The sequence below is a fragment of the Monodelphis domestica genome, chromosome 1 (assembly GCF_027887165.1).
Source record: "Monodelphis domestica isolate mMonDom1 chromosome 1, mMonDom1.pri, whole genome shotgun sequence".
NCBI lineage: Eukaryota > Metazoa > Chordata > Mammalia > Didelphimorphia > Didelphidae > Monodelphis > Monodelphis domestica.
In genome coordinates this window covers 97,200,285-97,213,159 of record NC_077227.1, presented here as the reverse complement: position 1 = coordinate 97,213,159, position 12,875 = coordinate 97,200,285, and the positions used below count along the sequence as shown (strand labels likewise).

Genomic DNA, 12,875 nt, shown 5'->3' with positions numbered 1-12,875 from the left:
AACAAAAGTGGGGCACAATAGAAAAAGCCTAAGAAGAGACCCAGTAGTTAATCCTCCAAAGGTGACTTCAAAATGGAGGTTCTGGGAGAAACTAGAGGGACCACTGTAGACAAAGTCCAGGAGAAGGGTCATGAATGCTGCCCAGAGAAGGATAAAGACACACCAAGTCTCTTAACTATCAGGTTAGTGCTTTTCTAATTAGAGCTCACTGTCTCTCAGGACACGTTGTGTGGAAGAAGATGGAGAGTGGAATTATTCTTTTATTATTTAGATCTAAAAATGAACAAGGACCACTATGGTACAAAATAAGACATTTCCTGCATTGGTTCTAGATGAGAACAGATAAATTTTCAGTCAATAAAGCAAGTTTCCAACTCACTAATTATCAGAGAGTAAACAGTGAAGTGACTTGCTAAAAGACTTTTCTCTGGTATCCTTGCCAAGAAAACCCTGTGGTTAGTTATGGTCCATGGGGTCATGAAGAGTTGGATGTGACTGAATGACTGGACAGCAACAAATCAAAGACCAGCCCTGGTCTTGCCCCAGAATGATGCTTTGTGTCCCAAGACAGGTTTGTATTTTAGTACAATCTTCTGAACTTGAGTGACCTTAGGCAAATCATTCTCTGGACTTCAATTCCTCTTTGGTTAAATTAGAATGTTGAATAAGATAATCCCTGATGATTTCTTCAAGGACTTAATCACAGGACACAGAAATAGACACTGGACTATTTTCAGAAGTTTATCACTTCTCCTAGGCTTGCCCTCATTAACTGAGACCTTTATCAAGAACTCTATCACTCTTGAGGGCACTCTCTAGCTTCCCTTCCCACCAAGTGGTTCTTGGGTAATGGGGGTGCAAACAGAAGGAAGAACAGAATGAGGCATTCATTCTGAGGAAGAAGGCGGACTTGTGGAGAAAATGCAATATATAATACTGATAGGCCCTGCTCAATGGAAGGAAAACAAACTTTATACCTAGTTTGGTCAAAGGAGAACAGATTTGAATAATTCAAGAGTGGGAAACCAAAAACAATTTCAACAGGTCTCACAGGACTGAAATCTGGAAGGCACCTTTGAGACCATCTAGTCCAATGATCTCATTTTACATTTGAGCAAATTGAAGCTCAGAGAGAGGGGAAGTGCTATACCCCAAATTTCTAGTTAAGTTGAAGCCCTCTAGAAACTGAAGCCTTCTCAGCCTCAGACCAGGACTCTTTCCACAAGACAGCCCACAAAAAAAGCATGGAGGAGTAAAAGAGTCTCGTGGGAACTGACGTTATCTGTTGCCTTGGCAGCATGGTAGGACAGGGAGACCAGGACTAGGACAATTTGGCCTGAAAATGAGGAGTCTTCTACATTTTGTGGAAAAGGGAGATGAGGACTCCCCTATTAGCAAATTGCTTCTGAACACTTTCATCACTTCCAGCTCCCTTAGCACTGCAGGGATTCACCTGTGTGAATCTGCTAATCTTTCTATTAAGGTTCTTCAAGTGCACTGCCTCCTTGAAGCTTCCTGTTACTGTCTTATTTCCACGTGGGCACACACTCGCATCCATCCTCAAAACCAAAGATGCCGGTTGTGTATTTTCTTTCTTTCGCCTCCGCTTTCATGCAATTTAGGTGCCCCTTTGTTCAGGAGAGGAACGGAGGGTTCTTTTAAAACACACCACTCCCACGATAGTGTTCTCCCTGACCCTCACTTGGCACCCCTGCGTCATCCACTTAGAGAAAGGGGCAAGCGCCACCCGCCGCTGCTGCGCTTCCCTCTAGCACTAGTCGGCGAGTTCGAGGCACTGGTCAGAGGCCTCGAACACCAAGACGCTTCTCTGAAAACCCCGGACTCCCTAAGGCGGGAGAGGGGGGAGGGAAGTAGCTGCTAAAATTAAATGAATTGTCTATAAATGTTTTTTAATTAAAATTGTGATTTTTTCCCCCTCAGAAGAGGCTCTTTAAGAACAATTACTCTGTCTAAGTGGCGAGGAGAAGAGCTCCCCGCGGCTCTTACCTAAAGCCAAAGAGGGAAGAGAGGTTCTCTGGGGAGGAGAGAGGGAATGGGTGGAGAGGGGAGGGGGTGCTCAGAGTCCTGGGAGAGGTAAGGGATTTGAGAGAGCGAGAGAAGATTGCTTTGGAAAGGGTAGCAAGTTAGTAGAAATAAAGAGGTGGTGTCAATGTCTTTAGGGACAAGAAATAATGGGGGTCGGAGGTAAATGGTGAAAGAGAAAGGGGAGAGAAGAGAAGAGAAGAGAAGAGAAGAGAGGAGAGGAGAGGAGAGGAGAGGAGAGGAGAGGAGAGGAGAGGAGAGGAGAGGAGAGGAGAGGAGAGGAGAGGAGAGGAGAGGAGAGGAGAGGAAAAAAGAGGAGAGGAGAGGAGAGGAGAGGAGAGGAAAAAAGAGGAGAGGAGAGGAGAGGAGAGGAGAGGAGAGGAGAGGAGAGGAGAGGAGAGGAGAGGAGAGGAGAGGAGAGGAGAGGAGAGGAGAGGAGAGGTTTAGGGAGGTCTAGGCAGGTTCCCTGTGGAGGAAGCTGGGCTTGTTTTCGGAACCCAGGGGCTTTTTCATTCTGTTTTCTTTTGTTATGATAAAATTCTGCCACCCCTTGCCTTGTTCCTCTCTTCCCTCCCCCTTTCCGACCCCACCCCTCCCCCTCCCCACCCCCCAGCCCAAGAGCTTAGAGAACTATACCCAGCTCCAGGCCTATGGCTCCTCCCTTGGCCCACCCGGGCTTACTAAGGAGGCTGTGGGAGATGGAGAACGAGAGCGAGAGAGAGTGGAGGGAGAGAACGAGGTGGGATGAAGGGAGCTGCATGGCCTCCCAAAGGGGTGAGAAGCGCGATCATAGTTGGTCAATTTAAAAGATAAGATTCAAGATTGAGGAATGGAAAACAAATCGATGTGGCGCTAAACCGTCAACTCGACCAGAGCGTCTGGCACATTCACGTCACAGGGTCTCCCTTCCGCGCAGCCCTGATGCCTGATTTCTGATGGCACGTGGATGCCTTTGGCTACAGTAGATCTACCGAAGATCAGTGAGGAAGAGAGTGGGCGGGGCTGCCAAGGGACCTCGATGCCCCTCCCCACCCCATCCCCCATCTTTCTTCCCTAACCCTGTCTCCCTGACCAGACCAGCTGACCCAGACTCCCAGCTTCTCCGGAACCCATATAGACCCAGAAAAGAGAATCACTCACCCTCACCTAGGCAGAATCACTTACCCATATACATTTCTCAACTCCTCCCCCCTAATAATTCAGTGAGAGTTTAGTACTTTTTTTAAAAATTGTTCTTAAATGTACATTAAGAATGTGATTGTGGGTGTTTGTATGGTAGTTCACACTCGCAAGAGCCACGGGTGGAGTAGCGGATAGACTCTCCGCCTAAGGGTTAGTACCCATGTTTTAAGGCTCTATCATCCACTAGCTTGTGGCCCTGGACCAGTTACTTAACCAACTCAATAAATAGTTATGGATCTGCCTTGGTGGTCCGGTCCATCACCGAGAAATCAGAAGTTCAAACCACCGCTCCTCCTGTGTGTATGTGTGTGTGTGTGTGTGTGTGTGTGTGTGTGTGTAGGTGTGTTGCCATACCTATACCACTTTGGTGCCCAGGGGCAGAGGAGATGAGGTGTAGGAAGTAAGATTGGAAACCATAAAGAGCCCTGCCTTCTCTCCCGGAAAACCCCATTAAAATCGTCCTCAACCATTTCCTGAGCGCCTCCTAAGTTCCAATCACAGGTGTGGTGGGGATGGGAGGAAGGGAAAAGGGTACAAGAGTCACCCAGGTCTGTAGCCAGACTGCCTCCCCAGCTATGAGCTCAGGAAGGCCCTACGCAAGTTACTGCTTGGTTCAGTGCAGCTCGATGAAGCAGTTTACTTGTAATCACTGAATTCAGGACTGGTGGATCTTGCAACTCCCTTCCAGAGCTCTCAGCTTTCTGTTTATAATGACATTAATGATATCGTAGCTGTATTTAGGAAGGGAAAAGCCCCCACGTTTTTCGGGAAACTAACATCCAACGACGTAGTCCTGCCTCTGTCCCTTGATCTCTGGAGTTTTCGTGACTGAGGAAAAGTTAACTCAAACTTAAACACCGAGAGGAAGAGAAGCTTGCCTGCTCCATACCAAGTTGTTAAAATTAGATTCAAAATGCACTTTCAGCGAAAGAGAAAAATCTGAACTGCTGCCCCAAAGTTGGGAAAACAGCAGAAACGACAAATGAAGGGAGTTCCTGGATTATAGAAGGCTACTCAGAATCCCACTTTGTAACAAGGCGATTAAACACACACACACACACACACACACACACACACACACATACACACACAAACAAGTAAAAAAAAAAAACTTGGAAACAGAGACTCAAAATCGGCCTGTTTTTTCTCCGAAACTCGAAAATCTTCCCACTGTGAACTTCCACTATAGAAAACAGAGCGCCGGGAACACGCACTAAATGTCTTCGTCCGTTGCGTGGATCATAAGCACCAGATAACGATGATTTGTCTCTCTCCCCCCCGCCCTACACGCTTTAAATAGAAAACGAGAGTAGACCTCATCAGTTATCATAGATAGGATATATTTCACTCTCACCACATAAATACAAAACATCCAAATATCCAAAACATTCAGAACAGAGTTAGTAGCCAGGATTTAGGGGACACCTACCCGCATGTGAATCATTATTTCATTATTTTTCCACTAATTGCCTAAAACAAAACAAAAAAAAAATCCCGACGTAAATAATTTACAATAAAATTACTATTTTCAAAAATTTGTTCTGCGCGCTCTTCGGATGGACTCTAATACACTCTAAACAATAAGATATCTCACGGTTTTGTCTGTTGGTGTTTTGGTTAAAGAAATGGGTGACATGAACTGAGGTGCACAGTTTGTAAATGCCTGGTTAGAGGGGAGATTACCCGCCCCTGCCTCCGCCTGGGACTAAATTCTACCTTCTGACCCTTCAAAGACAGATTTCACGGAAAGGGGTGGGGGCGTGGGAGAGGGAGAAAGAGATGTCTTTTCTTTTCCTTACATCTACCATTACAACTTCCTTCTTTTTCTTCATCATCTTAAGGAAAGATGGAGTAATTCTCCCTATAGGGATGGATTTCTGAAGGACCAGGGAGAAGTAGCAAAATTGTCCAACTTTCTCAGATGTTTAAGAAGTAGCCGGGCCATGTTTGTTTTCCTAGAATTTAAAGCTATGGGTATTTCATGAAGCAAGGGCAAGGGAAAAAAAAGTAATTGTGTTTTATCTCACTTTCTTATGAAAATGGAAATATTCGTAGTCTGCAGTGCCAATGGGAGTGGCTATTGCCCGTTCCATTTCCAAACCAACGATAGCTGCCTAAAAAGTGTTCCCTTTCTGAATAGCATTTGGTCTGCATGGGTTTCTGAGATGTCCTTTCAACGGATGATCCTCAATGAAGAACCTAGGGTGTTTATGCTGCAAGACTGGGGCTGGAGGTGTGTGAGAGGGGAGCTGGTTGGGAATTTCTTAGAAAAAAAAATCGTTTTCTCTGTTCTTTCCTGCCCAATTTCTTTTATAAACTTACAGCCCCATTTATTCTGCCCTTGCACAGAAATTTGTTGTTGGGTTGTTCTGGGGTTGTTTTGGTTGGGTTTTTTTTTTTTACACTTTGAAAAGGTTTTACTTTCCAAACTCAGAATGATCTTTTTTTTTTTAATAGTTAAATTGTATCTAGACTTGGAATATAGTTATAACTCATTTTTAATTGCTTAGCAATGATTCATTCTTATTATTCTCCCTATCTTAGAATCATTATCATCATTATTGTTAGTATTGTGGAGGTGGTCGTTAGAAAATGGCTTTCGGCAACTTTCTTGCCAGTCCTTTCCACAGATTTCCTAAAGTGGAAGGGGCGGTGGGGAGGAGAGCGGGATGGAATGCGATTCTTCCTCGTTTTGTGGGAAACTTGGGCAGGGTACCTGGCTTTCTAGAGAAATCTATAAGGCCTAGTGACCGCCAAGTGTTCTGAAATTCACTTCCTGTATGGCTCACTCAGACGGTGGGAGTTTCCTATTCCTTCCTTGCGGGAAGGAGTGTACCAGCTCTGGGCTCTAGGAAACCCTGTAAATCTTCCACCCTAAACGGGTGGCTGCGGGGTCGGCGGGAGGCTGCACACTCAGCCTTCTCCCCACTATTCCTACCAACAGCACTGCTCCTTTGGATTCAGATGGCTCCTTTCCCTCAGGTTTGGGGTGGAGGGATGGGGAAAGGGAGTAGGGTGTGTTTCCCAGATCTTTGGATCTCTCCTGCATTCAAATATAAGGGGAGGGGGAGAGTAAATGGAAGCAAAACAGGGGGGAAAATAGAATGGTGAAATTAAATTTGTAAAAAAGGGTGTAAAAGAGGCAGGGAGGGAAAAGATGTGTCTGGGGACCGCATGGAAAGAGGGGGCTGCCCAGGGAAAGAAGATTGGGTATGTGATTCCATAAATATAAGCACAATAGATACTATAAATATAAATACATGGAAATACTTAAAATCAGTCCAGTGCTTTTTTCTCCGCCCCGTCTTTATTGTTGGTCCGGGAGTAGGGCTCAAAGGCGGAGGAGCTCAGGTATCTGGCGGAGAGTTCTTGTAAATTCCCGGCCAATGAGCCAGCCATTGTCAAGGGGTTGGAGGAGAGGCGACTGGCGACCGAGCCCAGGAGGGATGGCACAGGCAGGCTGAAGAGACTGTGGCCAGCGGCTGGGGCGGGATGCAGTCCAGAGGCCGGGGCGGGCCCCGTCGCGCTACTCACAGCCGGAGGATGCGGAGAGGAACCACCCGCGGGGCCGGAGGTGGAGCTGGAACCGGAGCCCGAGCTGCCACTGCCCAGGGCTGGAATACTGGGGCCTCGCAGGGCCGAACCCAGAGTGCCCGTGGTGCACGGGGGCAGGAGGCCCGGCAGACCTGGAGGAGAGAGCAGGCGACCCTGCTCTAGGAGACGGAGCACGCTGCAAGTGGCGGCCGTCTCGGACACCACGGAGCGCAGCTCCGAGTCCTTGCCTTGGTCTTTCTTCTGCTTTGTGCGCCGGTTCTGGAACCATACCTTCACCTGTGGCAGCCGACAGAAGAGGCAAAGGAAGGGAGAGAGAAGATTAGAGGGCCCGGAGGATGCGGCCCACACTCTGTGAGGACCCAAGAGGTTGGAAAGTATCCCTCTCCCTCCACCCAGGCGAGGACACAATTCGACCAAGTTCAAACTCATCACAATCTCCTGGCTGAACTTCCGGGTAGTTGATATGATGGAAGCTAAACCAGATTCAGATTGTAAGACGTTTCAAAATCATAATAATAACGATAGCGGGCATTGTATTGACATGTCTCCTCCCCACTCCCGTAGTTCCTTCCATTCTCCAAATTTCCTTGAGGCAAGGATTTTATGGTCTGGGCAGGAGGCCTCCAGTCCTTTCCATCTCTCCTTACAAACCAGTGGCTTCTCCCCCTTTCTTTCTTGGGGAGTGGGGACAGAGAGAAAGGGGGCTTTTAGAAGTAAAGTAGGGACAGGATGATGGTCTTAAAACTCAAGTAGAATCAAATGGGGTCAAGGGATCCCACGATTTTTGAAGGAACGTCATTCCAGGACTCTAAGCATCATATTTGGAGGAGTCGGTGGGGAAATTAGGTCTCTTTCTCCAACTCCACTTCTGGAGAGGTGAGGCAATTGCCCTGAATCTTGGGAAGATTTCTTAGTACCAAAGTGCACACACACACACACACACACACACACACACACACACACACACACACTGAGATTATGTATGAAAGGACTAGGGCTAGAGCTTGAGAAACATCCATCAGGCAAGAGTTAAGAACTAACATTTTGGGAGCCCTAAAGCTCACTAAAAAGAAAAGGCATCATACTGAGTGCACAGTGAAAGACGGGGCCACTCAAACCCCATCAAACCCAAATCAAGGCAAAAAGATCAGAGGTTCCAAATCTTTATGGTGAATTCGATGGGGAAATGATGAAGAATTCAATAATAAACACTTTGAAATCTGCTATTTAGTTACTGCCTCCCCCTCCCATTAACTTTTTGAATTAGGAGTTGGAAAAGACTGCTCCCCAAAATGGGGGGGGTTAGAGTCATAGGGCAATCCCTATCCTTCCTTCTTTCTACATATGATCTCTGTCCCTGGATTGACATTGAGTGAGAAATGAGTTTGGTCTGGTTTGGTTTTGTTTGCTTGCTTCTTTGGGGGGAGGGGATTGGTAGAGTAGGGGTGGCAGAGGAGACACTGAAAAATGAATACTAAACCAGACTCTTATTCAGGTCACCTGGCATCTCCTTATTTCCTTTTCTGGAACCAAACTATAGGTCTTGTCCTTTGATCAGAGGAAATACTGTCACCCCATTTCAGCTTCTGAGCTATATGAAACAGGGTGTAGGGAAGTTCCAGAGAGGAAGAAAACTCTTGAGTCTCCATTATACACTAAACCTGATAACAAAGTCTCTAGAGGTCCCCATGACACAGAAGGAACAATTTGGAGGCTAAAAAGGCCTTATCTACAAATATGATCATTCTTTATACAGATAGACATAGAGAAGGTTCCTAAAGAGAAAAAGGATCTCAGGTGGGAGCTCACCCTCCATCCTACCCATACTAAATCATAACCACCAACAGGAGTAAAAGGAAAGAAATCGAGGATGCCTGAAAGAAGGTTCCTATATGATTAGCCAAGAAATATTGGATAGAAATCACACACAAAAAAAAATTAACCCTCTCATTGAAAGGAATTTTTGCCCACCCCACACCAAAGCTTTGTATTGGAAATAGAGTGGAGTGTCAGGGAACCAGCATTATTTGACAAGGCTCTTTTTTTTTTTAGGGCCAGAGACTAGAGCACAGTGCTCAGAGGGGAAATGACCTCTCTCAGAGGGAGAATCTCAATAGCTCTGGCTAACTCTTCTCTTTCATAATCACCAGACCAGGTGGGTTGTAAAATTTCTCTCTTCCAATAACTCTGCTAGAAATATTGGGCCGTCCGCAGCTGAGGCTTGCAGATCTAGGCATGCAGTCCTGGAGAAGTAGCCAAATTGGGACACCCAAAAGCAGGGTGGGGATCAACTACTCATAGAGTAAAAGAGGCTAATAAATTGAGAATGTGTCTGTGTGTTTATATGTATATATATATTGAGAAGGGGATGGTGCAGTTCAAATGTGTATCTGTTGTCCCACGAAGGGAGACATAGGATGTAAAAAGCTGCAGTTCCCCTGTGATGAAGGGCCCAAGTGTGTCTGTGGAGAAGCCCTGCCTTCTCCAATGCCACTGCCCCCACCCCAACACATTTTCCCTTCCCCCTTCTCCAGAAGCCCTCCAGGTCTACAAACTGGATCTAGGGAGTAGGGTAATCTGAGCTGAGTGACTGAAAATTGGGGACCGGTTAGGAGACTCTGCCTGAGCAGACAGAGCCACTGGGCTTATACCTGGGTCTCCGAGAGGTTGAGCTGCCTGGCCAGCTCGGTTCGCTCCCGCCCCACAACGTACTGGCACCGCTGGAACTCCATCTCTAGACGATATAGCTGTTCAGCGGTGAATGAGGTGCGGGTCCGCTTTGGCCGGTCCAGGTCCAGGCCTTTGGGAAGGATGATCTCTCGGATGGAGCCCTTGGCATCTAGGGAGGGGGCCACGGGGGAAAAGATCAGTAGTCAGTACTCATTCGAACTACATCTCTTTCCTCTCCCTGACTCCCCTAACCAACTTTCCAGGCCAGAAGCTTCTGGGGCTACCCCGGTGGCCCCAACTTAGCCAAATGACTACAGAGAGATCAGGAAGAAGGATTAGCTCAACAAAAAGGTATCCCTGGACCCAAATGTGAATTCAAATATTGGGATATCTAACTCCATTTAGCTGGTTTGTCTACTCTGGGGGGAGAGGGACGGTGTTTGGGGACAAGAATTGGATCTGCTTTGTTAGGACAAATCCCTTTGAATTAACGGCAGGCCTGGAGCACAAAATGCAAACGTAACCAAGGCGAACAACAGCTTCCGTTCTAGGCGTCCCAGGGCTAGAAGAGGAAAGCCTCCTTGCTTCCAGTGGCAGAATCGCCGCCTCAGAAGAGGCCTCATCAGAGCAGAGATGACTAGGGAGAGTAGACTGGCATGGACTTAGGGTACTCCTACCCCTGCCAGAGTTGTTCTTCTGCCACTTCCCCATCCACACAAGCACTCAACACCCCACCCAACACAGGCACAAGAGCACACAAGCCCACTTCCCCCAACGTTCTACCGGCCCCTGACCCCGCCCCGAAGGAATGATTGTTTACCAGGCCGTATTCGGGGCTCATTTTCTCAAAGTCTCGGGGTCTCCTTCTTCACTGGGGGCAGACAAGACCCCAAGGGGAATAGTCAGGCCTTCTGGAACCCCGCGCTCAGCTTCCCCAACTATGGGTCAGCAGATGTGGGGACAGTGGCGTTCTTGGAGGAGAAGGTGAAAGTCCTTGTTTTCGGATTCCCCGCTCCCCAATTCGGCCCCCGCCAGATCTCCAGGCAACCCGAGGACCGGCTCCTTAGCCAACCAGAACCAATTTCCCGCTTCTTCATTCAAACCGCTGTTTAGCTTTTCTTTCTTTCCTTTTCCTGTATCCCCCAAACCTGATTCCTGGATGACCGGAGCGGAAGACTATTTTCAGCTGTCTCCTTCCGACCCAATTTTTCCCCCCGAAAAAGATTGCCATAGGTGTTCCGGGGGCGGCGGCGGCCTCCTCTATCCGGCTGCATCCAGCAGTGTTTCGGCTTTCCCCGAATATCCTCTCCGCCCCCAACCCGCCTCCCTTCCCCACCCTCGGGTCGGGTACTGGGAGAGGCCCCAGCACACCAAGTTCCTAGAGGCTTTGAAAGAAGGCAGATGGCCTGGCCCAAAAGGCCGGCGGCGAGACCCGGAGCAGGGCAAAGGGTGGGGCCCCTGGGCCAGGAACTTTCTCCCGAAGTCCGAGTCGATCTACAACCTCAGACGTCCCCACCCCCACCCGCTACGCTCCCAAATAGGCACACACTCGTACACCAACACCCAGGGCTAAGCGGGCAGGTTGCAGAAAGAGAAAGCACACAACTAAAGACCTGAAGCCTGAGGAGAAGGGAACCTAAAGCTCTGATAAAGAGTGGGGGAGAGGGGCGACCCTATCCTCCCCAATCGCCCCTCAAAAATGCCTAAGCCCCAGACCCTTCTTCTTTCTGATCCCCTACCTCGAACCAGGATCCTTCTGCAATAGTCCGGGTCGGCAGAATTAGATTTACTCTTATTACAGTCTTCCGAAGCGGCAGACGGAGAGAAAGTGCCGGGAGGTTCCTTCAGAAAAGAAGTGGAGATATTCCCTTCGCCCCCCTTGCTCTCCTTCCCCTCCTTATGTCCATTCTTCGAGACCCGGTTAGTCTCAGCGTCCGAGTGGCATCTAACGTCCATTTTGTCTGGTTTCCCAAACATGTAAAAGGCAAAAAAAGGGGGGTGGGATAAGAATACCCCACTGCACACACGCACCCACAAAATACACCCCACAGAAACCCCGAGGGAAGAGGAGAAAAAAGGGGGGGGGGGGGAGCCACCACCGGCGAAACGAGATTGACGATGGTACAAGCCTCTGGTGGTCAGCACAGTGGGGTCTGCAATACACTCCTGGAGATGCAGGTTGTCGTGTTGTGGTTCCCAGCGGAGTTGCGATTCTGCCTCATCAGTCCCAGCCTTCTAATAGGACTGTCCAGCTTTCCCCAGCCCAGCGATCAGATAGCGAACAGTGCAACTCTGAAATGATTTCTTGCCTGCCTTATTACTGAGACATAGAGATGTTGGACACCCAGAGGGACGCACACTCGCTGTTTCAATTGATTACGGGTAATTTCACAGCCTCCACGTTTCGGTTACCTCATGAATACACTAAATTGTTTGGATAATATATCAGATCGTAATGGATGGTTTCTGTGCTTGTCCCCAATCAAGTAGAGTTTAGCCAGTGAATAAACTGAAATGATTGGTCTTGCTTTCAGGAAACACACAATCAAAGACCCAGACTTCCAGAAAAACTTTTGACAAGATTCATCCTGAATTGTAAGCACCATTAGCAGCTATTATTAACTTCCAGTTTGCCTTTGACCCTCCTGAGTATAAACTGACTAAAGGGGCTTTCTCTAGACACGCCAGATAAATCTGAATAAAGCTACTTTAAAAAAAATAATAAAACAATAACCAAGACACCCTCCCCTTCCCTATCCCCACCCCCATACATCGTTCAGCAGGAGGAAGAATTTCCTCTTGGGAGAAAAAGAAATCAGGAAAAGAGAAAGTTTTTGTTTAAGAGGATCTCCCTCCCACAGAAAGAGCTGAGAACTCTTTAACACACCTCCATGCTGACAGCCATCTTAAACTTCCATCTCTTCCTTTTTTTTTTTTAATGCCAGTGGATTAAAAACAAAAAAATTTTTGCAACTTCCAGAGTCCTGAGGCTGCTCATTGAGAAGGCAGCTTTCTATTCAAAAATGGGGGGGGGGGGGGAGGTAGGAAGAGAAAGAGACACACAGAGAGAAGAGAGACAGAGCCAGAGAAGAGGAGAGACAGACAGACAGAGAGAGCTCTGAAAATCTAAACTACATGATCTTAAAAAAAAAAAAAGTTTTCCCCTAGCTATTTCATTGTCTCTGCTACAATATCTTTGAGAAAAGCAACAGCCAGTAATCCAATAAGACCATTGATTAGGCTACAATGATTCAATTCAAGCACATGGCCTTGTGCAAAGAGCATGCTCCAGCCCTTCTTGTCACCTTGCCGGGGCAGAAGCCCTCTTCATGCTGCTCTCCTTATTCATTCCTTTATGGGAAATGTAGAGCAAAAGGAGTGAAAGATGGCAATTATCTAATTGGACTATTAACAAACAATCCTCT

At 47.5% G+C, this 12,875-nt stretch overlaps 1 protein-coding gene across 1 annotated transcript; it reads right to left on the bottom strand.

Annotated features, from left to right (window-relative positions):
- Positions 1 to 4,544: 4,544 nt before the first annotated feature.
- Positions 4,545 to 11,696, bottom strand: VAX1 (ventral anterior homeobox 1). The gene is made up of 3 exons (XM_001368116.3): positions 11,190 to 11,696; positions 9,432 to 9,619; positions 4,545 to 7,056 (listed from the first exon to the last, which is right to left on the bottom strand). Exons 1-3 carry the CDS (start codon positions 11,425 to 11,427, stop codon positions 6,502 to 6,504), a joined length of 981 nt encoding a protein of 326 aa, XP_001368153.1. The 5' UTR covers positions 11,428 to 11,696; the 3' UTR covers positions 4,545 to 6,501.
- Between the last annotated feature and the right edge of the window lie 1,179 nt (positions 11,697 to 12,875).

What these genes read in the sequence shown, in the direction of transcription:
- VAX1 (XM_001368116.3), bottom strand. Translation starts at nt 11,427, where the DNA reads ATGTTTGGGAAACCAGACAAAATGGACGTTAGATGCCACTCGGACGCT. An exon ending in CAGAAGGATCCTGGTTCGAG is followed by an intron (nt 9,620 to 11,189) that starts GTAGGGGATCAG and finishes CCCCCTCCCTAG; the next exon opens with ATGCCAAGGGCTCCATCCGA. An exon ending in TCAACCTCTCGGAGACCCAG is followed by an intron (nt 7,057 to 9,431) that starts GTATAAGCCCAG and finishes CGGCTGCCACAG; the next exon opens with GTGAAGGTATGGTTCCAGAA.